At 56.1% G+C, this 25,812-nt stretch overlaps 1 protein-coding gene across 1 annotated transcript; it reads right to left on the bottom strand.

The window, feature by feature from the left end:
• Nucleotides 1-425: 425 nt before the first annotated feature.
• On the bottom strand, nt 426-25,289 carry RGMA (repulsive guidance molecule BMP co-receptor a). Its single transcript, XM_040569976.1, has 4 exons — nt 24,992-25,289; nt 18,530-18,645; nt 6,024-6,535; nt 426-3,588 (listed from the first exon to the last, which is right to left on the bottom strand). The coding sequence occupies exons 1-4, from the start codon at nt 25,003-25,005 to the stop codon at nt 2,878-2,880; spliced, it is 1,353 nt and encodes a 450-aa protein (XP_040425910.1). The 5' UTR covers nt 25,006-25,289; the 3' UTR covers nt 426-2,877.
• Between the last annotated feature and the right edge of the window lie 523 nt (nt 25,290-25,812).

Raw genomic sequence — 25,812 nt, forward strand, 5'->3', positions numbered from 1 at the left:
CTGGCCCCTGCTGCTAGAGCAGGGAGCAGGTCAGTTTTTCAAGGAGGAAAATGAACCAAAGAAGTGCAGTTTTGGTTTCCCTCATCAGAGGGCACTAACAAACCCGACTGGCGCCAAGAGTGATGCATGAGGGAGGGGCAGGGCCATGGCACCCTGCTTGGCTTGGCTCCTTTCATTGCCCAGAGAGGCAAGCTCAGATGGTTTATTAGCTATAGTTGTTCCACACCATCCCCTTTTCTCATTTGGCGGTAAATAAATAAAACCCCAGAGCAAAATTATGAGAATTTTTGGACAGAGATGAGCTGTCAAAGTGTCTTTGGACTAAAGCAAGCTGCTTCAGAGGGAATGCACAAATAGGATAGCAACAGCGAGTGGTGAACAGCACCATACAACACACCGGGAACAAAACGAGACCCACTAATTTATTGTCAAAAAAAACTCAAACTTTACTTGCATTTCTCTCAATAAATAATTTACAGTATATACATGTGGTGACACTCCCGTGGGTCTGAACACAGGGAGGAGGTGGGGGACATTCTCATAATGTCCTCCCTTTACCTATGTATTTCTTTTGTTTCCAAGTATCGGGTCTTTCTTGGCCACACTTCACCTTTAACCAGAACTGGGTCAAACACAACCAAAATAAAGTGCTTCACTGTTTGCTTCTAAAATAGGGATACCCCAACCACCCTAGGACAGCTGACCACCACTGGAGCACTCACCTGGCAGTGGGACTGAGCCACATGGTAATCAAATATAATTTCCTTGGCTTTAAATTACTCCTGAGCCACAGCAAATGTGTAAGAGTGTGATTGCTTTATGGGAAAGGAAGGTCTTATGGGAAGAATGGCCTTGTTGGCATGCTGTGGCTTGGCCAGCTGAGACCACTTTTGCGAAGCAGCATGTCTTCAGAGGGGATGCTTTGCACAGTCGCTGTTATCTATGGGGTAATATGGCAAGAAACAAATGTTTCCCCATAGCCAGTGAGAAATTTTGGCTTTCAAAACTTGGGCTTTGAATTTCTACAGACAAATATTTGGATCTTTCTTTAATATGGGAAACAAGAAGTCCAAATCAGCCTGGCTGAGCAATTAGTGCATTGGGAAGCCAAGCTGTCCCATGCCGCGGTCCAGTGGTTGGTCTCCTCAGTGCTGCCAAACTGTGATATCCTTATTTTAAAATCTGCCTAAACAGAATACCTGGGGCACCAGCAAACAAAGCAAGGAGCAAAGTAGTAAACACATATTTTTTTTGTTTGTTTTGTTTGTATGTTTGTTTCTTTTCTTTCCTTAAACACTTAAAAACCAATTACATCTCTTCATCTGTACAGTCACACGAGATCAATGCCAGGGCTCTATATATTAAAGAGACAATATAAATTACATCCATTGACACAATTTTGCATTTCTCTGCTGCTTTACAAATGGAGCTCTAGAGCTGTTAGGACACAATGAATAGTCACATTGAGTATTTACACCAGGCTGCCTCTTGGCACCAGTTCAGACTGCCAAATGTAGCCTATTCCCACCTCTTTTGGTGCTAGCTTGTCTTGTCATGCCCAGAGACCTCCCTTGAGCAGGAGGTTCCCCCAAGGGTGACACATGTTTTGGGGTTGAGTTCTGGGAAAGTCCCCCTGAGGAAAGGAGGGGAAATCCATAAAGAGGTCTCCAAGATGCAGACCAAAGGTGGTCTCGCTGTTTGTTCAGTGAGCAATGAGGTGAACCACAGAGGAACACGGAGAGGAAGAGGTTGGGCAGCACAACATGGTAGGGAAGGGAGATTATCAATGATTTTGAGGCAGGGAACAGCTATGTGGGGGTTGTCGGGGGTGGGGTGGGGGGGGGTGGGGGGCCTCTGCTGCATCCTGTCTCCTGGCTGGATTTCTAACATTGCCCCATTCCAGAGTCAAGCCCAGAAGGGCTTAAGGTGCAACGGGTCTGCAATGGGGTTGCGAGTCACGGCCCCAGGATGAGGAGCAAAGCAGAGACCTAGCAGCAAACAAACAGAGAGGGACGGTCCTGCTCCAGGACCTGGCTGATCCGTGGGCAGGCAAGGGGTTGTGGGGCTTGAGGGGGTACAGAGGGGGTCTCCCACTGAGCAGCCTCCCCACTGCCAGTTTAGGGGAGTAAGTGGCACAAGGAGCTCGTCCGTCGCCAGGCAGAAGTTAAGAAATCACTTGAATACTGGCCAGGTTTCTCCTGTCGCAATCAAGAGTCCTCAGTGGGTCTGGGCAGAGACAAGGGAGCCAGAAATAGAACTATGGAGTGAATCAGCTGAAAGAAGTGGCTAAAATTGGAGATGCCCTTTGAACCACAGAGAACACAAGCCGAAGCTTGAGGAACATGTCCTCCTTCCACCCAGAAGGTGCCTCGTTCCTCTCTGTGGCCAGCCCCACTGTTTCAGCCCCTACCTGCTGCTTTGCATCGCCTCCTGCAGCGATGGGGCTGTGTGACTATGCACAGCCCAAAAAACGGAGCCCAGCCCCGTCATGCTCACGGCTCCCTAACACAAAGCCACGTTCACACATGCCAACATCACAGTCACCACGAGCATTCTCGGGACCATAGGGGTGCTGTGCAAGGTGGGGGATCCCCAGCACCCACACTACGGGGAGGAGGAGGATGAGGATGATGGGAGGTGAGGAAGGACCACTCGAGGTGCAGTCCAGCAAAATCTCCCAACTGGTCCTGGGAGCATCACGTTCCTCCAAGAACAAGAGCTGGGGAGGACCAGGTGCTGGAGAGAGGGGCTGAGATCTGAGGACGATCCTCTCGCTCCTCACCGGATCCCCTTTCCAACCTCTCCTCATCCGGCGCTGCTGTCTTGTCCCTCATCCCCTCCTGCTCCCCTTTCCCCACAGTGCGAGGGAGCAAACCTCTATAACAAACCCAGCCAACACTGACTCAAACACAGCAGTGCAACCCAGAGGGCAGGAGGGGCCCGGGGGAGCCCCGAGGGAGCCGCGTTGCCCGGGGCTAGGTCCCGTGTCCTTTCATAGAGGTGCAATTTGTCTTTGTTGGAGTGAAGCATCTTCACGTCCTCAAAGGCGTAATAAGCAGCCAGCATGAAGTTGACGTCCCCCGTGGTCAGGAGGTCGAAGACGCAGGACTGGAAGTAGAGGTCCTCTACGGGCAGCTTTTCCCTGCACTTGGCTGTGGCCGATTCGTACGTGAAAGCCTCGGGGGGGGCCTGCAGGCTGGGCCCCTTCCTGCGAGTGCGGCCCTCGGCAGCCTGAGCCGAGCGGAAGGTCTGGAAGTCAATCTGTTGGTTGAGCGGACAACCGCGGAGGCACAGGTAGAGGCCCTGACTGTCCCGGTCCTCCACGGCGTTGACCACCTCCTCTGGCATGCGCACGGCGAAGGTGAGGTAGCGGCCCACCTGCCTCACCACGATGGTGGTGCCGATGTACTTTGCCTGGATCTCGATGTGCTGCCCCGACACCTTCTCGGTGATCTTGAGGCTGTTGGCTCCGTGCTTGTCCCCACCGTTCTTGGAGCCATCAGCAAAGGCAGCGGGGAGCTCGTCCATCTCCGCCTGGTACACTTTCTGGTCCACGCACTCCTGGAAGCTCTTGAAAATGATGGTGAGCTGGCGGGGGGAGGAATGGAGGAAAAAAAGGCAGAGGGTTACAACCAGTGCTGACCACCCAAAAGCATACAGACAACAGCAGGATCAATGTGGGCGGTGGAAGAGCTGTCTGCTCAACCCAGCTAGGAGCATGGCCTAGCTCATGGGTAAACACTTCTTCCTAAGAAGCTGCTCCAAATTTTATACACCCATACTGCTGGCTGCCCCAGCTCTTAGGCACTTAGACATGGTCATCCTGCTTCAAAGCTGAGGACACCATGCGTGGAGGCAAGACCCAGAGGCTGGACGTGATGTCCCACTTGGATCTGTGCTGTTATCAGCAGGCCCAACACAGCAGCTCCCATGCAGCTGGGGCTGGTTGGATTATCGCTAGTCGCAGGCTTGTGGTGGCATGCTGGTGCACGCAGCGCCGTCTTGCCTCCAGGGCCTGGCAGCCAGCGGAGGGGGACGAGCCCTGACTCCTGTAGGTGGTGGAGCTTCTCTGGCTCCCATGGTATTTACATCCCACAGGCCCAGCCTCCTCCCCTCCCTGGCTGTTTGTGAACCAACAGGGTCTTCTCCTCTGCCCCCCGGGCCATGTTGTGCTCCATCTCAACCACGCAGACCCACGTGCATTCAGGATGTTCAAGTGGGCAGGCTCTCCTGGAAGCGATGCAGGTGCAGACTGAGCCCAACATCCTCCCCACCATCAACCGGTTCAAACCTGGGTCCCTTGCTGAAGAAACCACCTCACAGCCCTTCCTCCTCCCTTGCCAACCTGGTGTTGGGGGGAAGGCCTGACACGGAGGAGGAAAAGCAGAGTTTGCACCTCTTTCCATGAGGGAGGAGTGGGAAGGGGGACACCCCCCATGAAGGAGCAGACTGAGACCCAGCTGCTGTGTGGGGAACGGGGCAGGGCCGGAGGAGAGGCAGCTCCCGCAGCCGCGTGGCAGACAGGCTGAGGACAGGGTACAAAGGGGAAAATGGAGGCACCCCAAGGCCTGGGCTGAGCACGGTGGTGGCTCCAGAACTGCTCCCAACAGGAACCCAGAGGCCTGGCAATGTCCCTCTCTCCCAGCACTCCTCCACTGAGCACACAGACACTCCCAGCCCCACGGCAGCCCTGCTGTCGCCTCCTCAGCCATGTCCTGAGGCACCACCTTGCCCTGGCCTTCAGGTTGCACTACTCCTCCCAGAGACCTTCTCCAGTTTCGGCCCTGTATCTGCCTGAAGGAATAAGGGTAAGGTCAGAGACTCTCAAGCAGAAACACAAAGAGCCCCTTGGACCAAGAGGCTCCTGTCCTTTCCAGCAGCACATGGTCCTCTAGCAGCAACCCAGTAATGCTTCCCATAGCTCGTGCTGCAGATCTCGTGACTAATCTCTCCTCACCACAAGCCTGTGAGGCAGAAAAAGGGCTCAATTAAAGTGGCGATCTTGGGTTCCAGCCTAGGAATCGTAGGTCCCTGTGTCCTTAAGGGACCGCCTCCCTCAAGTCAGACTTATTTGCAAGGCATTGGCAGGTTTTGAATGCACTTTGGTAGGTAAGGAGTTTAGAGCATCAGGTTTATCTAAGGAAGTTTATTAGGGATATGTCAAAAGCAAAATGTCAGCTCCAGCTCAGGCTGAAATGGTCACGGCCAGAGCCGAGAAGCGGTGGCCCTGGGAACTGCATGGCCTGTCATGCTCATGCTACTCAGCTCTCTCCTAGCTCAGGGACCGGCAGGTCTCCCAGGCACTGTGGGACAGGACACCTTCCAAGAGCTAGACGCTTCCTCCTGAGCCTCCCATAGTTTGGCACAAGAAGTGGCTTCAGCTTTAGAGCACATGCACCACAGGGCAACGTGACAGCATGTCAGCTGCAGGTCTCTCTTGACCCCGAGGCTGTGTCACACAAGTCCTGCTGTGTCACAACAGCGTGTTTGCCCTTGGGTTTTCTCAGTGTTCACTCTGTTCCTCTGGGATGTTTACTCAGGCTGTCACAGCACTGCCAGAGCAGACTGTACCCCGCAAAATGCCACAATCTGGCTGCAAACCAGAGAGACAATTACAAGCCTAGGCAGCGGGAAGGCAGCTGGAGGAGCTCAGCTCCCTGCTTGGATCTCAGATGTCCTCCGTAAGTGCTGCCATCATTCCTGGTCTGTCTGTGCACCTGGAGTTGCCCAGGTGGGAGCCCTCTTAATTTGCTACCCCCCTCTTTTGGCCATGATTGCCTTCTGAACTGCAGCATCTGAGCCTGATAACCATGATGGGGCTGGGCATGCCCAGGAAGAAACCGTGGGCATTTAAATACAAGTGGGGACAGATTTTATAGCTAAATGCTCATGTTCAGAGGGGCTTCTATCCACTCTCATCCTCCTCAGGGAGATGTGCAGATGGTGGAAGAGACTGATGGTGGAAAGAAGGGGCATGCAAAAGCACCCCCACCCCTGCTCACAAGGCTGTGCCCAAGGCTCACCTTGCTGGTGGCGGTGGCCGAGGAGCCAGGCAGCACCGGCGTATTGGTGACCTGGACGTTCAGGTAGTTATTGTCTATGAGCGGCCAGGCCCCTTGCACCTTGCAGGTCTGGAAGGTGTCCGTGAAAGTCCTGAGGTGGGGGTCCCCGAAGAGCCCGCAGTGAGTATAGTTGGGGGCGGCCGAGTGCTTGTGAAAGCTCTTCTCATAGTGGCAGATTTCGGGGCTGTCGGAGCGCTCCTGGCTGTCCCCGGGGGGCAATGTCCGGAGGCGGGGTTGGGACGTGGGGCCATCCTTGGAGCAGTTGTGCTGCACCATGAGATCGTCTATGCCATGCACGGCCGAGTGGTAGGCCAGGTCGCCCCTGCAGGTGCGGGCGGTGCGGCGGGTGCAGTGCGCGTAGGCGCGCAGCGCCGTGCAGAACTCGGGGGCCTCCTCCGCGCCCAGGTGGTGGGAGCCCGACGTGGCCGCCCAGAACTCAGAGTTGCACTTGAGGATCTTGCATGGAGACGTCACTGCGGGGAAGGGGGAAGCGGGGCGGGAGGAAAACACGAAGTGGTCAATGCTTGAGTTACCAACTCTATCCCCACCAAAAAGCTGGTGTCCCCCTCCCGCAGCCCGACCTCCTGACGTTGGCCGCAGTGCATGATGCGACCTCGCTCACCAGATGTGACCCTCTCACATGACCCGGCTCTTACGTGAGGCTCTCAAAGCCAAGGAAACCAACAGGATCTGCCCCAATTTAAGGCAAGAAGGGAAAGAGCAACCAGCCTTTAGATGAATGCTCCTCAGGGGAAAACCAGGGTGGGGAAGAAAGGGATGTATTCATTAATGAGATAAGGCCGGGTCATTAATGTGGTGGGATATGGAATGGGGTTATTAATGTGGTGGGAGATGCAATGGCATTTTTTTATGCCTTTTTAGGGCTTGACACTGAAAACTGTGAATTACTGTGTGTTTAGCTTTATTTCCACCGTGGCAAATATCTGTGTGCCTTCCTATTTCTCCTCCGGGAGCTTGGGGAGACCCCTGGGAGCCCCTCTCCTGGAGTATCCCACACGACACCGCGCGCTGCACCCCATGGGTGCTTGGGGAGCCCAGGGACGAGGCGGGAGGCTCGTTCCCTGCCATGGCCCGTGGGGAGAGAACAAGAGGCTGACGCAGAGGAGAAAAACCGGCACAGCAGGGTGCAGGGTGCCAGCCTCCCCGCTCGCCTGCCTGCCTTTCTCCAGATGGAGAAGCCAAAGGCAGCAGAGCTCTGCTGGGCTCAGTACTTGCTGGCAAGCCGGAGGAAAGCAAAGGAAATTTGGATCCTGAGTTTTTATTTTTTTGCCTTTTTCCCTCCCCAGTGCCTATTCCCCAGGGCTGTGTGGCTTCCCTGGAGTAGAGTTGAAAGCAGCTGTGCAGAAGCACATGGCCTCCATTGAACGTCGCACAGACACTGCTCTCTGCCTGTGCCAATTTGGAGCCCTGCTGGGTGAACCCGGGCTCACACCACTTAAAATTCATGGTGTTTTCCTTCCTCTCCTCTTAATCAACCCCTTCAGAAGGCTTGGAGACTGGATGGGATCAGGCACAAAAGGCAGCGGAGCAACAAGAGAAAAAGCCCCACCATTTCCAGATGCTTTTGCGGTGCCTTGTGCAGGCATACACGTATATTCCTGTCTCGGCATTTGTTTAGAAGGAGGCTGGCAATGTATCTGTGCCAAAATAATTTCAGATTTCTTTAAAGAGAAAGTTACAGAACCCAGCATTGTTGCAGGGAAAACGGTGTTTTAGTTTCAAACATTGCAGTGCTGGAAACCTAAACATAGCTGGTGCTGGAAAATCAGGAGGGCAGACCAAGGCTGTAAAATGCTCAGCAGTCCAGCTTTAAGGAAGCCTGTCTCCTCTTTCCTTCCATGAAGAGTGAAGTGCAAATAGGAAACGGTGACAGGTTCCTCACAGTTTCAAAATACGTGCTTAATAAACGCAGATGCTAGCAACAGCTCCGAGAACCCAGGAGCAGTTTCATCTTGGCAGAGTCCAATTTAAACCTGCAAGAATTTAAACCTTTGCGTCCTGCTTTCACTTGCCATCAGCCGGAGGTGACCTGATAACAAGCCTTTGACCTCGGACAGGGGTCGGCATTTCTGCTAAGCCTTCTGCATTTATGGGCTGGATTTAGAAGAATTTATAATTTCATGTCCCTCCCTTCTGAGCCCTGAGCGTTTGGATTTCCACCAAGGACACTTTGCTTATCAGTGGGCCATCACTGCCAGCTGACTTGCAGTGCAGTGCATCGCTCGGTGTTTTTCCTGGATGAGAGATGGTTGGGAACGGCTTGTTACCCACAGACACAAAAGCCTGGATCCTCAGTGCTAAGCACCTTGGTTCCAAAGGATATACATCCGCACGTGGCTGCTATAGCTAGCACAGTGCCTAAATGCAGCAGGAGAAGGAAAGGAGGGTATTCAAGGCAGCTCTCTGAGGAACGGCGGCGTTAATGCAGGCGATCTCACGCATGCCACAGTTTTGGTGAAGCCATTGGAGCGATGGCAACAAGTCAGTTTGCTGGCATGGGGAGTGCAAGCAGGATGGATGTGGGTTTACTGGGGTGTGAAATAAGGAAATTGCATCTCTGCTGAGAGACTCGCAGCACGGCTTTGCAGATCCTCCAGGACCCTCCAGGTGGAAGGTACAAGCTAAAGGAGCATGGAGAAGCACGACTCGTGCCACTACTGCCGGCTGCCCCATCTACCTGTGGCCAAGGAGCCTTGCTCTCCCAGCAGTTACACCTAATGCAATGCTTGGGGGTGCCCTGAGGCTCCACAAAACCCAACGCCCCTCCCCTGCAGACAGACGTGGCAGCAGCATGGCCCCAAGAGGAGCAGGAGGACGTGTCCCTGGACGGGCAGGACCACCAGCCCCTACTCTCAGCAAAGCACCAGGACACGCTGTGCAGGGCAGCCCGGAGCCAGCCCAGCCTGTGGGATGCTCCAGCCCTTCTGATGGGATTTGTAGCGGGAATAAAGCCACAGCCTGTTGCTCTTTAAGGGCACGCTTCATTTACTTGGATTGAGAGATGCAGCCATGACCTGCGGCAGCCTACGCAGAGAGCAGGCTGGCTGAGCTGCAGGGGAGGGAGGTTTTCCTCCTGTCTCCAAGTGATGATGACCTTCCCGGTGGGACATCAAGCTATGTGTCTTTGCAAAACCACCACGGAGGAAGCTGGGGCTGTAGCAGGCAGTGAGCCCTTGGGCAGCCCCTGCTGCAAAACTGCCTCTGATACCCAGCGCCAAACACATCCCCACGCCAAGCATCCAACGCTGCCACACCACCAAGGGTCACTCCTGACTTTATAAGGTCCTGATTTAAAAAAAAAAAAAAAAAAAAAACATGAGGGCAGGGAAGCCTCTCTCTTTCCTCCCTGGGCCTGAAGGGGGAGCGTTTTTCTTTAAGATGTTATCGCTCCGGTTTTGGCACCGGTCCCCTTTTTGCTGTTTCACTCATGGCCCCATATAAGGCCAGATTTCCAAGCCAGGTGCCTTGGCGGCAGCGCGCAGGGGCGGTGTGCGAGCGGGGCCGTGCACGCCTGTGCTTTCCCGTGGATGCTTCTCCCATCGCCCCGGTGGTTTGGCAAAGCCTTGGGGGGCTGCACAAGGGGCACCGCTCCCTCGTCTCACCAGGGTGGGGTGGGAATGGGGACTGGGGGTCGGGTGGCCGGGGGTTTGCAGGCAGGGCTCAGCATGGCTTTGCTCCCGTCACCGGCTGGCACGGCCTCGATCTTCCTGCGCCTGCCTGCTCGATGTGGCGATTGTGCGGCACCTCGGGCCCGCAGGCACCTGCGTGACTCAGCCCCGGGTTAAGCCACGTGGCTGCCACCAACGCCACCGTGCTGGAGACGCAGCAAAAAGCCACCACAGAGGAAAGCAAACGTGCCCTGCTCCCCGCTCCCCGCCGTGCCTTGTCCCCTGGCAGCAGCTTTGGCACAGCCGCGCAGGCTCATTTGTACCCGGGCCAAGGAGCGATGTTTATTCAATTTCACGTAATCTATTTTCCATCTACTCACAATGGATCTGTTTTTCAACCACAGATGACTTAGCACGGAAACGAACCCCTCTCAACCAGGAACCCAGCGAGGCTCTGCAGGACCTGCGTGACGCTCTCGTGGCTGGGTGACACTGCCACCCCGGTCTGTGGCAAAGGGACCTTTGTCCCAGGGACCGAGCAGTGCCTCCGCCGTGTGGCTTCAACCCCTGGTAGCCCAGCCGCCTCCCCAGGCGGGGACTCAGTGCCACTCAAACAAGGGACAACATTTCCTTCAGTACCTGGAGGCTGGAAGTTTGGGAAGGTTTAGAGTTAGAAAAAAAAAGCATTGAATCGCCCGGCCCACGACAGTCGGCCTGCACGTAGCCTGGTGCCTGTGTTTGTTCAAGTGCACCTCCCCGAGGACTTCTGCAGCCCGAGGTGACCGCGGGCTGAAAAGCTGCCCCTGTTTCAGGAGTTTATCACCTCTACAAAACGCAGGTCTTGGTCCTAAGTGGATTTTATCTGACTTCATTGTAAGGACATAAAAAGAACCAGCAATTTTCTCCAAAGCAGTAAAAAGTCCGTTAGTACCCAGCGTGTTTCCCGCAAAGATATTTACACACTGCAATCAAGTCACTTGTCAATCCTCCAGATAAGCTAAACGGTTTGCACTTTTAAGTTCCCACTGGAAGGTGTTTGCCCAGCCCTACAATCAGCCTGCTGCCTCCCTTCCCCACGGCAGGAGGTTTCTCTGCAAAATTCACCGCCCCGACGGGCACTGCGGACGTGGGACGTGCGCTCGCCCCTGCCCGGGCACACAAAAATCGCAGTTTTCTCTCTCCGCATCGCATAAAGCTCGCTTCCCTGCTCCAAGAAACCAGCCTTCAGGCAGCCCCAGCACGCGGCCACGTCTGGAGGTGCCGGTCAGAGCCACGCTGTGCTCCCCTACAGCACATCTCCGCTAGATTGCACGCTATTAAATTAAGCGTTCAGACCGACTACGCGCCCGCATCCAACTTTAACAGCCAAACTTTAACAGCCTTCTAATTATCAGTGCCCCCTATTTTCCCTTTGGCTGGTGTCAGGTTACTGGGATTTCATTTACCCAAATCATGCTCGTTCAGAAAACCAGCACAAAACCAACAATTCGTCTCTTCCCCTGTAATTTCTCTAGCAATGAGAATTACTGGAAATTAGTTTCAGTAAGCAAAAGCCAATCCTTTTAAGACTCTTGGGTGCATGTTAACCAGACCTGTTAATTTTAAAGTGTTCACTGCTAAGAGATGTTGTTTAATATCCTCCTGGTTACTAACGGGCTGGAAAGTATTTCATCACCCACATGTGATGCAAATACATCATCCTGCGTTTTTCCAAATCCGTGGATTGAGGTGTAGATGTGCAAGCCTCACATATGCAGTAAAAGGTTTTTTTCGGAGAACACAGTAAAACGTAATTACCTTTGGCCTCACATCTGAGCACGTAGACTTAGGCTCCTAAACACATATTTATTTAAGTAATCTAAATAAACATATTTATGCTGACACCTCAATAGGAAAGGCATGATTCTCGGAGGTGTTAAATACCAGCGACTTCTACCAGCTCCAGCTCCTGGCCGGCCACCGCTCGCAAAAGAATGATGGGAAAAAGAGTTAAAAAACCAGATTGCTCCTCAAAACGCTGCTGAGGGGACCTCTTCCTGCAAGATTTCGGGAGCCTGAAGTAAGACCCAAGGGGATGAGTGGCATCACCCTCGCATCCAGCCCCACGACCCGTCCCCAGCCTCGCTGGCCGTGCCGGGCTCTTCCAGCGACCTCCTTTGAACTGCTAATCAGACCCAATCTTGCCGAATAATAGCCTGGTTATTATTGCCTCGTTTGCATAACAAAGAGGCCCAATAAAACTGATTTGACTGTGCTCAGAGGGGGTGTGAAAGATCAGCCCTGAGAAAAGAGCTGCAGGAATGCAGCAAACTGCTCCAAAGCCTCAATCCAGGAAGAAAGACAATGCAATTTGCCATCAAGAAAAGCCCAATAGACCAATAAATTACCCATGTGCAAAGGGATCAGCTCAGGTTTCAGCTGCACTGGAGCGGGGGAGGAGGACCAGGAGGAGGGAGCTGCAGGAGAAAAAGAAACCTGCCTCTCTCCAAGGGCTGGAGCTGCCATTTGGCAGGGCGTTGGGCATGGGGAGGTTGGCCCGGCGCGGGCACCTTCCACGCCAGGGCTTGTGCTCTGTGCGCCCGCTGCCCGCTGGCAGAGGCTGAGGATGTGCTAGGGGCAGGTGAAGGGCGTGCTCGGAGCTCCTCTGGGTGCATCTGAAGTGTCTCTTTTTCAGTCCAGTCCTTGTCTTGCTCAAGAAGATGCTGGGGAAAGGCCTCGCCAGGTAATGTCAAAAGGAGGACGCAGGAAGAGTTTCCTGGTCTCTGTCACTGCAGCATCTCCCTCGTGTCCTTGGTGCCGAGTTCATGGCCCCCCCATCTCTCCTCTCCTGGCATCGCAGACACAGGGCAAACACGGGCAGGAAAACTGCAGAGTCAGTGCCTTCGCTGGCCACGGCACGAAGTGGTGGATGCTGACGAAGGAGCCCGTGACGCTCCTGTCACTTAGTCAGCTCTTTTGGCTCCCAGAGTCTTCTTACTGCAGACACGGCGTGCTTAGGGACAAATACATCTCCCCCCAGCCTGCTGGCCATGCTGGTGATGCCCGGCCAGCATTGCTCCTCCAGGCCCACCCCAGCATCCCCTCGCAGGGAGATGGGACCGCTGGCACCACTGGAGGGGGCAGCCACCATGAGTCTTGGAGTTCACAGCCGGGGCCGTGGGCACCTGAAGGCGCTGTCCTGAGAGGTATCGGCAAATCTTGAGGAGTTCAGGAGGCACGATGGACTGGAAGGAAGAACAAGCATTTGCAGCAACAGAGTTGTGTGTTGGCTCATTTTACTCTTCAGCTTCACGGTGGGATTCAGGCTTCAGCAGTGCCCCTGGCACAGCTGTTGAAGAAGCAGCCTGGTGTCGTGGTGGCGGGTTGGGAGGTTTTGCTCCACGGATGCAGACTGAGAGCTGGCGGATGGAGGAAGAGGAGGGAGGGAAGCGACCTTCTTTGAGTCTTCGTCTGCAGAAGGATGCCAATGAACACCACGGCTCACCACGGGATGGGAAGTGGTGCTCAGTTGTGCCAGGACTGCCCACCTGGGCCTTCCCTGGGAGGACCCAGCTGCTCTCCCAACACCAACCATTCCTGGGAGCGTGTAAACCTCCTCGGCAGTGCTCCATTTTACAGGTGAGGACACTGAGGCCATGCAGGGATTCACTCAACACGAGCCCAGTGGGGAGTGAGGTGTTTTTCTCCTCCCCTGCACGAAGCATCACCCTCAGCTTCCTCCTCCACCGCCACCTGTCCCCATCCCTCCAGAAAAGGGACATCGGTACCCAGACACTGCACAAGGCGCAGTGGCCACCTCCACCGGCCACCAGCCCCGCGGTGGGGCAGCCCTCCAGCATGGCTCCCACGGGGCTGGCGGCCCCAGAGCCGGGGCTGGTTTGGGTTTCCAGCACCTTGCGCTGAAGCCGTTTTCCCAGGGTGCCTTTGAGAAGCGTTTGAAGGCACAGCTGCCACCCACCAGCGCCCGCGGGCCCCCCAGGTGTGGCAGCGGGTCCCTCGCCCTCCTCCTCCTCGCCCGGGCCACGGCAGGGCTGGCAGGGAAGCGCTTTATGCTTACAGGTGTGGATTCCCTCTAGGAATAATCATCCCCGCCGTGCTCTTGTGAAATTTCAACCCTTCAAACGCAGAGGTAAATGAGACACAAAATGAGGAGATGGAGAAAAGCCCGGAGCACATAAATCTGGATGAGGCAAATTTATACAATTAAACGCCTGCCAAAAAAATTGCGGCATCTCCGTCGGAGGCATTGATTTGCGCGCAGGGCGTGGGGTGGCACGGCAGCTGTGACGGCCCCGCAAGTCTACCCAAAACCCAGGTGGGCACCCAAACAAACGCTGTGGCTATGCTTGGGATGCAAAGGGACCGAGCTGCCCATGTGGATCTTTTATGAGAAAAAGTAACTTGGAATAACTTTCGGCCTAATCCCTTCCCGTCCTGCTGCTCCCCGCTGCCCAGTCTCACCCTCCATCCCTGGGAGGCCGGAGATGTGCTCTCGCATCCCCGTGGGCTGCAAAGCCCAGCACCAGGATCTGTCCCTGCCACACGTCCTTTTCATCTCAGAAAGGGCTGGCTGGAGCATCACACAGCAAGAAAAAAGGTAGCTTGTCAGGAAACCAAACTGCCACAGGCCGCTGTTAGAGCTTTGGGGACCAAAGTCAACAGGTGTCTGGGAAGGAGACAAAACCCAGGGAGCAGAAAATACTTTGGGCTCGAGCAAAGCTTGCTCTCTGCCTGACCCACAAAATCCCCCTTATATTCAGGGCTAGCTCTGCTTGCTGGGAACTCAACATCCAAGCTCTCCTCGGTGCTCAAGAAGTGGAAAGGGGGCCTGAACGCCCCGCTGGCAGAGCACCCCGAAGGACTCGCTGTCCTCGCGCCTCCAGCGGCTCCGGGCCCCGCGCACCACGGCCGGGACATTGCACAGAGCTGCTCAGTCTGTGCCTGAGAGGGTGCGTGTGTGTAGGAGCCAGCTTGTTCTCCGCAGCGAGAGCCCTATGACTTCATCAAGGGGATGGCATCTGGTTTTGCAGTTGGACATAATTCAATTCTCCCCCTTGCTGCAGGAATTTCAGCTGGTGAAGCAGTGATTTACTCAGCCCGGCTGCACTTGAGTGCAAAGCAATCTCCAGGCTGCAATCGAACGCCCTGTTATTTCGAGAGCTCACGGACAAGGGAATAAATGTCTTGGTGGTGATGGGAGCTCTTTTAATCCGAGCAGTTGCCAAGTGCTGGTTGCAAAGCTTTTTAAAGGCATTTAGGGGCTCTCCCCTTGGAAGCGTGCTCCTGGTGCCACGCAGGGCCGTGCCCCCAACAGCTCCCTCCTGACCCGCAGCATGGGGACAGGATTTGCCAGGACAGCCAGGAAAAGGATGGGGCTCCCCTTCACCTGCCCCATCACAGCTGCATCTCCGAGCATCCTCCACCCTTCCCCATGTCCCTCTGGGTTTGCATCCACCCTGAGGCCACCGAGCCTCCTTCAAACCACCCGGGACCCCAATTGCTCTTTGGGTCCTGGGTTCCCACACTCCCCGTTGCTGCCCCTCATTCCACATTTGGCACCTGCTGTGATGGGCAAAGCAAACCAAACCCAGCAGCACCCCACGACACCCATCCAACCGAGCCAAACACCCTCATTTTGGATTTATTTATTTTTTGCTCACCCCCAGGGAGCTGGGGGGGGCCCACAGCCCTACCACAGCCTTGGGTGGTTCATGAGCTGAGCCCGAGGGGAGCCCACAGAGCTCGTTGTCACTGTGGCCCAGCTCTCTGGGGACAGCAGGTTGGTGCAGAGCCCCAGCGAAGCCCGGGGTCAGGAAGTTTTTAGGGCTGCACAGCTCTGCAAGCGCTTTCACGCGCACACCCATCTCGGCGCAGCTGCTTAGGCCGCAAAGAAGGAGAAACCTTGGCTGCTGCCACTGTAAACCCGAAGTCACGCCTGATATCTCCCCGTTCCCAGCAAGCAAGGGCCTGGGATCTCAGGAAAGCGATTTCTGGGGACAAAAAGCAAGGCGTCCACCCCATCCGTGTTAAAAGCCCGGCGCCTCCGCTCAGCCCCACGCCGAGCCTGGCTGGCAGTCGCAGAGGACTCCCTGTTCCAAGTACGAGAGCAGCGAGCAGCAAAACAGGGAAGCCAAAATATTTCCAGGTTTACGTTCGAATCCCTCCCTCCTTTCCCTGCCCTGACAACGTCCCACACAGGCGCCATCCTCCTGGCCCCGTTGGAGGGGAGCTGCTCTCAGCCGCCTCCGAGCCCCCCTCCTCGATTTCGGCTTAACGCTGCGATCCCATCCCTCCCTGCCGCCAAGACAAAAGGCGTTTATAACCCATCCTGCACACCTCCAGTACGGCCGGGTCCTTACTGGGAATCGGCCACCTCGCCTGGATGGACCAAGGGCAGAAAATCCCAGGTTTTTTTGGTGGCAGCGGCGTATTGCAGGCAAATCAGCCGAGGAGAGCCACAACCCGGGAAAGCTGAAGCGAGCCAGAGGACGAGGGGGAGAGCAAAGCCTGAAGCCTGGTTTTCAGAAGGGCTATTTCAAAAGGGTACAAAAGGATTTGCAAGAAAACTTGGTGCAGCCCCAGCTGAGAGGCACTGGCAGTGGGTAGCCAACCACCCTGGGACACCCCCAGGTGCCCACCGCTCGCCCCGACCCCAGGGGTGCAGCACCCAAGGGTGCTCGGCGCCAAGACCGGGGCCAAGCTGTTGGTGTGAAAGCAGCACAAGCGGGAATACGGCCCGGGCTGTGCGCGTGGGGGGGGGTTAAGCAAATAAATAAATAGGGCAGGACTCGGCGAGGCACTGATCCGACACGCCGGGCCCCGCGTGGGCTGCCTCAAGCAGCCCCCGTCAGCTTGGGGTTGGAGGGGGCCACAAAGCTTCACTGGGGCCACGCCGCCTCTTTGGGGTGCTGCTGAAACCCTGCAAACCCCCACACTGGGGCAAAAAAAAAAAAAAAAAAAAAAAAAAAGGGGTGAAGGAAGCTTCAGGGAAGCATCCCCCTTTCCCTATCTTCCCAGCCCCAAAACTGGCAGCGAGCCCCCCAGCAGCGCGCACGGGCAGCCCCGGCTCCGTCTGCGCCCCGCTCCCGCCGGCTCCGGATCGCCCCGTTTTGCCAGTTCTTTGCACCTTATTTGACTGTTGAAGGGAGAATCAAACAAAGCAGGCAGCCAGATCGCCTATCAAGTTCTTTCTTGCACCGTAAATCTCCCAGCCCCAACCGCTCGGGAAAGGGCATTATGGGTGCACTAAGAGGGTTTTTTCCCCAAAAAACTGGGGTTTCAGCAGGGTCGGGCCCGGGAGCAGCTCCGCGCTAAGCACAGCACGGGCCGGGTTTGCTTTCCTGCATCTGGGCTACGAGGGAGAAGGGGGAGGAAGGGCGTAGAGCAGCTCTTTATTTATTTGCTGCATGTGTGTGCAAGACTGCTGCACCTACGGTTATGCAAAAGAAAGGCAGGGGCGAGTTAAAAATGTAAAAAGGGAAAGTTTGGCTAAAACGAGAAGATAAACAAACCGGGAGGGTGAAGCGCCAGGGTTTTTCTTTCTCCCTCCTGCTTTCGCTCGGGTCTTTTTTCCCCCCTTCTTTGCAGATGAAAAAAAAAAAAAAAAAGGAAAAAAAAAAAAAAAGGGAGGTAAAGAAACTGGAGAGTTTGGGAAGGAACAAATCCGCCTCTGTGGACTCGGCTTCCCCTCCCCCAACAAAAACAAGCACTCAGGGCTTGAAGGAATTTGCAGGCAGAGATCTGCCAAAAACATTGTGAAAAACTATGGGGGATTCATTGGAAACAGATGGCGTTTTCAGCTGTAATTCTGAAATTCTCTCCTTTTCTGACACAATGCAAACAACCGGGGGATGCGGGCCGGGGGCCGAGCGAGAGGCGCAAGGCGCGGGCTGGGGGGGGGTGCCCTTGGGTGCCCCCCAGCCATTTGCTTGCACCCCCCTCGGCCAGGGCAAGGGAGGGGGGATTTTTAATTTTATTTTTTTCCCAGCCAAAACACGGTGCGAAGCCTGCAAAACCCAAGAGAGGCCGGGGAAGGAGCCTGGGGGGGGGACACACCGCGCTCCGCGCCCCCCGCGCATCCTTCGCCGCCCGGCCCCAGGTGCGCAGCGCGGCCCCACGGGGGGGGGTCTCAGGGCTGTGCCCCCCCCTCCTCCGGGCCCGATCCTGCCCCAGACCCCCGAAGCAGCGCCCCCCTTTTCCTCCCCAACCCCTCTCTGCTTTGCCCCTTTCAGAGCGCAAAGCGGGGGGGCTCCGCTCCGAGCCCCCGGCGGTGCGCGCACAGGCACAGATCTGGCACCGGGGGCGTTCATCTGCCCCCCCCAACCCCCAAATTTCGTCGCCCCCCCGGGATGGGCACGGCGGAACCTGCCTGGCGGCCGCTGTCACCTCCAGCCCCTCGGCTGGGGCTTTTTTTTCCCCCTTTTTCTTTCTTCCTTTTTTTTTTTTTTCCCTTTTTCCTTTTTTTTTTCCTTTTTCTTTTTTCCTTTTTCTTCCTGTTTCTCTTTTTTTCTTTCCTTTTTTTTTTTTTTTTTAAATTTTATTTTTTCTTTTTCCGACCGTCTCCTTTCCCGTGAGAGGAGGCAGCGGGGAGACAAAGAAGGTGAGGGCAGGGAGCAGCAGCCTCCGCCAAGGCTTGGGGAGGAGGCAGGGGGAGCACCAAAATCCGTGCCCCCCCCCCCCCCCCCCCTCCCCTCTCTCCCGGCTTATTTTCAACATGTGGCAAACTGCTGCAAAGAGAGGGAGGGAGAAAAGAGGCCCACGGGCAGGGGAACTGAGCCGGAGGTCCGAGGGCTGCGAGAAATACGGGGAAATAATCTTGAAAACGAGGCTGTTCCTTACCTGAAGGGAAGATGCAGAGAAAGACAGGGAGGATTTGGAAAAGTCCCAGGGCTGTGGATCCTGCCCCTCTCCCCATACCCATCCATCCAGCTCGAGCTTTAACCACTATCCTCTCCCTGGAAGAAGAGTTTAAAAAAAAAAAGAAGAAAAAGGAAAAAAAAAAAAAAGGAGAAGGGAAGAGAGGAAAAGAAAAAAAAAAGGGGGGGGGGGGGGGAATAAATCAGTCGAAAGAAAGGAACGGGGAAGAAAAAAAAAAAAAATCAAAAGCCCCACATGGCTCCGCGGAGCGATGCAGGGACGGGCGGCCCCAGCTCCGGTGGCCTCTGCACTGCGAGATTCCCCAGCCTTTTCCTCCTCCTCCTCCTCCTCCTCCTCCTCCTCCTCCTCCCGTCCCCTCCCCGAGCATCCAGCAGCCCCGCCGCCTGCCAATGCGCGCCGCCGGCCGCGGGGAAGGGGCGGGCTCCGCGCCGCGGCCATGGGAGGCAGCGCGGGGAGGGAGGCCGGGAGGGGAGGAGGCCCGGGAGACCGCCCCCCCCCCCCCCCCCGGGGAGAGCCGTTTTGGGGGAGAACCCCCCCACCCCCCCAGTGCCCGCGGGAGTACTTTTTTTTTTTTTTTTTTTTTTTTTTTTTCCCCCCACTCCCCCTTAAGTGACCGTTGGCTCTACGGCGTGGGGCGGGGAGGGAAACTGAGGCAGGGAGAGGGCAGGGGGCTGGTGCGAGGCTGGGGTGGGGAAGGTGAGGCCGTGTCCTCTCCCCTGGCACACGCAGCCCCTCCGTGCCGCCCTGCACGGTGGGTGCGAGCGTTTCGCGACCCTTCCAGCTGACTTAAAACCCCAAATGGGTCAGAAACAGCAAATCTGGGAGCCCTGCGGGAGGACGGCTGGTGGGATCCCCCCGTCCAGCCGCCAGCCTGCCGCTGGCCGATGCAGAGGGTCACGCAGAGCTGTGCCCTGGGTGTGCAGCCCGCCCTTTTGCTGCTGGGGGGGACAAATCCCACCGGCTGCACACGTACGGTGGTCCCGGGGGTCTCGCCGTGGCAGTGGGGGGCAGGTGGCAGTGCCAGGAGCCCCCTCCTTGCTCCCCAGCCGCATGGATGGAGCGGCAGCTGGGAGCACAGGGGTGTTTGCCTGCCGGGCTGCAAAATCCTGCCCTCTTCCACCCCCTGCGATGCCGCAGCGGGACGAGGCGAGCAGGTCGGACCTGCAGCCATCCCTGGGCTCTGATCCACCCAGCAAAAGGCGAAGGCAGGAGGGAAGCACCCCCCGAGCAGCCCACTTGGGTCTGCTTAAAATTCCCCTTGAAGGATGCTTTAGCCGCAGCGAGCTAAGACAACTTCACTTCTGAACGAGAGTGCCCACGGGTGTAATACGCTTTAATTAATGCGCTTTAACTTCCTTGTTTTAGATCATTAGCCCTCCTTTGATGGAGTGCCCCCTCGCCATCTCCATGTTTTATCTCCTTTCTCTCGGGGGTGTTATACAAAGAGGAAAGGATGCCGGCTGCTCTCCGCCACCCCTCTGACAACGGGCCTTCCTCCCGCGGGTGTCAAGAGGCCAGGGGTGCTCCTTGACTTGCTTCCAGCTGTCCTTGGAAATCCCCTTCTCCTCTGCCTCAAGGACGCTTCGTGGCGTGACAGCAGCTTCACAGCTCCAAGAGGAGTTTGTTCTTTCCTCCCTGTGATTCAGCCACAAGAAGTATCCCTGCAAAGGGAGCTGAGGAAGAGGAGACGGAGGTCGGTGCCCAAGGAGCATCGCCATGTGTCTAGCCCCAGTGCTGCAGATGAAGGAGGTGCTTCGCTGGGGCTTTGTCCAGAATTAAAACTGCTGAAGCTTTTCCATCTGGGACCCAGATGGGATCCAAAACTCCTGGGGCCTTGCCTGCTTGACGGGAGAGCCATCTTGGTCCTGATCCTCCTACAGCTGCGCTCGGGTGATGTCCACCGGAGTCAGGGGGAGCTCTGTGTGCGGGACCGCTGCCAGAGCCGGGCAGGAGATGAAAGCTGGCAGGCCGCATCCAGACCTGTAGCAGAGGCAGTGTGGGAGGAACGCCTACCCCAAGCACCTCTTTGTGGGGGATGTCAAACAGGGGCAAATATGTCCAAGCCCTGCCAGCTGCTGCTACCACCCAAGAAGAAATGCCTGCCGAGGGGATGTGTGGGCAGCTGGAGCTGGAGGGGGCCCGCGAGGAAGCAAGGGGAAGGGGCTTTAGACCCCAAATCCCTTCCCCTTGCTCTCACCCTGCCCTCCCGCAATGCAAGCCTTGCTTTTGGTTCGATCTGTGAAAATACCCCTCCTGCTCTTACCCAGGCCGATGACATACAGCGTGATCTATTTGTTTTTAAGGCGCAAGCCGGCTGAATGGCCAACTTTTCAAATCCAGCTGCTAAATAGCTGCCGCGAGGCTGGTTGGGTTGTTTGACCTACGGCCCCCCCTTTGGTATTGCTGTCTTGTGGCAAGCCGAGGCATTGAAATGATGGACTGGGATCCAGTTTGAGGTGTTATTTTTAAAATAAGATCCTTGTTGGAGCTTCTGCCTTTGGCTTAGGGAAAAGTGTGCTGCTGCACAGCCGTGCGCTGGTGCCCCTGGCTCCAGTTCGTAAAGCAATTGCTCCCTGATTTTGCTCAGCTGCATCATGCATTGCAAATGGGTTTGCTGTTTTTGGCACTGATCAAAGCAGCGGATTTCACTGGAGAAAACAACAGATGCGTCCAAGCCGTAACTGCAGAGCAGGAAAAGGCCCCAAATAAGGTGCGCTTTTACAGCTCCCGCTCCCTGTTCCACGTTTTTCAAACAACCTTCACCTTTCTGATAGCTGAACCAAAGACCCGGGCTGAAAATCGCCCACTGAAATGCAGGCTGGGCGAAATTCGGATCTCCGCCTTGCCTGACGGGGCTGTCTCAGCTTGGAATTGGAGAATTGGGGAGCGCTGATCCCGTTTTCCCTTGCTTCTTTCCTTCGTGGAGCCTGGACAGGGCTCGATGTTGAGGTTCCGTGCTCCTTGCAAACAGCATGTGGGCAACCACCCGCCGCTAAAATGCAAACACCTCTGAGGCTCGGCTCGGGGGCAAAGGCACATCCGTGAGCATCCACACCTCGGTTCCCACGTTTAACCTCGTTACGGAGGGGTGCGAGCTTCTGAGCATCCATGTGCCACGCACGGAGGAATCATGGCCAGTGTGAGCCCGTAGCATCCTGCCTGCTATTTGCAGGGAGATCACAGATCCCAAGGGATGCCCAGCCGGCACCGCTGGTCTGAACTTGGCTTTTCTGACCCTTTCCCAGGGCACTCTGCCCCGTGCCACACCGTGCGTGTTTGTGGGCTTCAGCGGGGCTGAAGGAATGTGCCTAATTTGAACCCCAAGGTTTATAGGCGATGCCTCCCCTTGCTGCCTTCCTAATGGAATTATTCAACACCTGTAATTATATGGCTAAAATAGTAAATATGGGTATTTCTGAGGAGTGTAACTAGTAGTTAGAGGACTCCTGGTCTGCTCCTGACTCTCCGGTGAACTTCCCTTCATGCAGTGATCCCTGCACAGCTGCAGCATGTGTGCCTTTGCCTTGTCTGCCCCGGGACAAGGTGTCCAGCGGGTGCTGTTCGTGTCCTGGCTGGGGTGAGCTGTGATCAGCAGGGCAGGAGGCTTATCCTGAAATGTTCGGTGTTGATACGTGCTTGGGTTAAGCAGCAAAAAGCTAATCACTCCCTAAAGGAGGAAGGGAAGTTTGTAGTGGAAACCCCCAAATGATTATCTGGGGAGGTTTGAGAACCGATTCCAAAATGCTCGTGGAAGTAAAAGCAAACACCTGTGTTCTGAAAGATTCCCTTATTAGAGAAAAAAACCTCAGAACAAGAATAATGAAAAACCCACCCTTCATCTTTCCACGTCTTTTGTGTTTGGGATGCTGGGCAATGCTGCAGCTCATTTTAAAGACCTTCCCTTTAGTAATTTTTCCAATTTCTTTTATTATTTTATAGTTTTCCTGGCTGATGGCAAGAACAGACACTCTCCCTGAGCTGGGCACCTCGAAGCTGCCAACCAAGTGTCAAAACCCGGTGCCCTCCCAACCTGCCCCTGCTCTGTGACGCCTGCAGAGCCAGGAGCCCGGTGTCCCCCCGAGGTCTCACCAAAACCCTGCCCCAGCACCCAGGGACTTCACGGGGCAGGCGAAGGAGGTGGCATGGGCTGGGCTTTGCAGGTTGCCCGGCTCCTGCGTGGCAAAGTGCAGAAAAGAGTTGCCCGGCTGAGATAATCCACTGGCCCGCAGCTGCCTCTGTGAACATTAGACTCGCCGATCTGCCTATGCAAAGAGAGGCCGGCGGGTCGAAGGTGGAATTAAATGTGGCTTTGTAGCACCAATAAATAAAGGAGAAACAGCGCGCTGTTGACTTGCAACTTCGCATCTGCTGAGAGTGACTAATTAACAGCGGCCCCAATTGAAGTCGCCGGGGCTTATCCTGCTTTGGGTTCGCTCCGCCAAGCGCCACAAAGTCACCTCGAAGTCACCAGGCTGCACAAGGCGAGGGGAAGATGGGCTGGAGGAAAGCTTCTCGTCTCACCCCGACAGAAAGTGGAAGGTGCGGGGATATTTTCAGTGTGATCGAGGTCATCACGTCCATTTTTTTTTGGCTGGTGGCGTTCCTTCGTTTCTTCTCATTGCAAAAGCCTGGTGGGGTCGGACTCCTCCACGGAGCAGCCCTCCCGTGTTCGGCAGTGTTTGGGGTGCTGCCTGGCCTTCACCTCCTGCGGATGTAGTTCTCTTGCTGGCCTGGCCTCCACTTTGGGGTAAATATATCCAGCGCTATCTCTCTAGTGTATCTCCTGCACGTCTGGGCTCCTCTCTAACAAAAAAATGGGCTGGGAGGTGCCCGAGAGCAAGTTCGGATGGCCATGTGTCAGCTCAGCAGGAAAGGTGGGCAAACCTCAGGCGCCCCAAAATAAACAGCAGGGAAGGATTCGCACCCAGATCTGGGAGTTCAGCAGCGGAGACAGAAACAGGCTGTGTAACAGGACAGCGAGGCAACCTTGTCTTTCTCTGCTGCTTTTAATAGCTACTGGAGTCTTGAGAAAGCGCAAACACAGCTCCCTAATTCCTCCCCGCTACCTGACAGGTCAGCTGAGGACATCTCCCGGGGCTCCCCATTAAAGGTGGGGCACAGCATCGAGCGTCTGCAAATCTGCACCTTCAGCCTGCTGAGAAAGGGGCGCTCGAAGGGTCCCATGTGAAACCCAAGCACCTTGCCCAGGTCCCCCTCTGCTGATTCCTGGCCAGCAATCCAGCCCCCCATGGGATGCCTCTTGGCTATGAGATGCTAAGTGACAGTGGCACCGCCTGATTTTTAATATTTCCCTGAATAGCTGTTAAAGGCACGCTCCTTGTGGGGAAACGGCAAAAAAAAATGAATCCATCTCTTCTGTAGGTATTTGAAGAAATGAAGCTGGGCCGGGCGGTAGCTTTTGTGGCGGGGGAGCAGCTGGGGGCGGCTGGGGCTGGGGCCCCACTGGGTGGTGCTGTTAGCCCTGCGCCGCCTGCAAAAGTATCCAGTTTATAAAATAAATGCAACCCAACGCCGCCTTAAACCACATGACATAACAGCAGCTCGCGAGCTCCCATTAAAATCTCAATTTGGGGAAATTGATTCTACCTCTGAGCAATTGCGATGCAATTACTCCAACAGGCAGCAATCAAGGATCACATCAAAACAACACCAAACTTTCATCTCCTGCCTCACAACCACCACCACAACAAAAAGCACCTGTCTTGCAAACGCAGCCCGCTCGCCTGAAACGTACATAATGGTTAGGAAGAGCAGCGTGCAGGTCCCGGGGTGGAAGCAAGCCTCGACAGGGGCCGCTCGGGCTGGTGCCTCCGGAGTGTCCTGCCTCGGGGCTACATGCTGCCGCTTTACGCCGCTCCCAGCTGGGATTTGGGGCTTTTTACGGGGCCGGTTCAGCAGGGGCAAGGCCAACCGGGCTCCAACTGCCCCTGCGCACGGACGTGGCCACATCTGGCCAGCTGTCACCCCCTTCCAACCCACACCCTGAAGCTTTGAGACCCCACGGCTTTGGGGAGACCTCAGCAAACGAAGCGCTCCCGTCCTGCTGCCGGCGATCAGCCCCGTTATAACGGGAAGGGGAAAATATCTGGGGGGAGTTTTGCGGGAAGGGGAAATATTTCCAATTAGCAGCGGTGGTCGGCAAGGGGTTATTCGCCGGGCTTAGCCCAGGAGGGAGCAGTTTGGGTGGTAACCATCAGCGGGGCGGGTAAATGCAGAGCCGCACGCTCGGAGCAAGAAGAAGAGCCAGGTTTTGGGATAAAACCGGAGGCAGCAGGAGGAGGCAGCTGGAGGCCGGCGGCCTCGCCGGGTCCCACCGTGGGAGCCAGGGCCATGCAGGGAGCCGGGGACATCATGCGGCCGGGGGGGGCCCCACACAGCCCCCCAAAGACCCCCCCCCCTTACCTTAGCGGCCGCATCAGCCTCTCCAGCCCGCCGCGGGGTTGGCGCAGGGAGTGGTGGCTTATTCTTGTTATTAATTATTATTACTAATATTTCTCCAGGAAGACGGGGGGGGGGTGGGGATAAAATACAATAAAAATAAATAAATAAAAATAAAATAATAAAAAAAAAAAGCCCAAAGAGCAGAGGTGGAAGGGGAAGCCGGGGGGGGGGGGGGGGGCGGCCCCCCCTGCCCTGGGCAGCGCAGCCCCGGTGGGGTGCAGCGGGGCCTCGCTCAGCGGGACGCGGGGAGCCGCATCGCCCTCCCGGAGAATGTGAGAGGCAGCGGAGGAGATAGAACCAGATAGGGAGGTCTCCTCCCTCCCTCCTTCTTTCCCTCCCTCCCTTCTTCCCTCCTCCCTCCTTCCCTCTGCACTAGGAGCAGCATCTCGGCAGCAGGCAGCCGGGGAGGGAGGGCAGGAGCTGCCCCCCCCCCCCCCCCCCCAGGGTGGAGAGGAGGGGGAGATGAGGGGGTCCCCGCTGAATCCACCCCCTCTGGCACCCCCTGGGCAGGCAGAGGGGCTGGGGGAGGAACAGGGGGGGTTGTATGGTTCCCCCGCCTTGGAGAGGGGGGGATGCTCCACCTGCAGCGGGGGCTGTGGAGGGGAAGGGGGGATGTGGGGGGGCTGGGGGGGGGATACCCCTCGATGGTGACTGAGGGCATCTTTCTGTTAATGGGGGGTTGAGGGGAGGGCTGGGGTCTGGGCAGGGAAGAGGATGCTCTGCAGGGATCTTTCAGGCACTGGGGAAGGGCTGGAGACTCTGTCAGCTGCCCTGACAGCGCC

Source organism: Cygnus olor, chromosome 11, assembly GCF_009769625.2.
Source record: "Cygnus olor isolate bCygOlo1 chromosome 11, bCygOlo1.pri.v2, whole genome shotgun sequence".
Classification (NCBI taxonomy): domain Eukaryota; kingdom Metazoa; phylum Chordata; class Aves; order Anseriformes; family Anatidae; genus Cygnus; species Cygnus olor.

Excerpts from the sequence above, each read along its gene's own strand:
- RGMA (XM_040569976.1), bottom strand. Across the intron at positions 6,536-18,529 it reads TCTCTGCATCTTCCCTTCAG|TGACGTCTCCATGCAAGATC; the intron begins GTAAGGAACAGC and ends CCTTCCCCGCAG. Across the intron at positions 3,589-6,023 it reads CGGCCACCGCCACCAGCAAG|CTCACCATCATTTTCAAGAG; the intron begins GTGAGCCTTGGG and ends TCCCCCCGCCAG.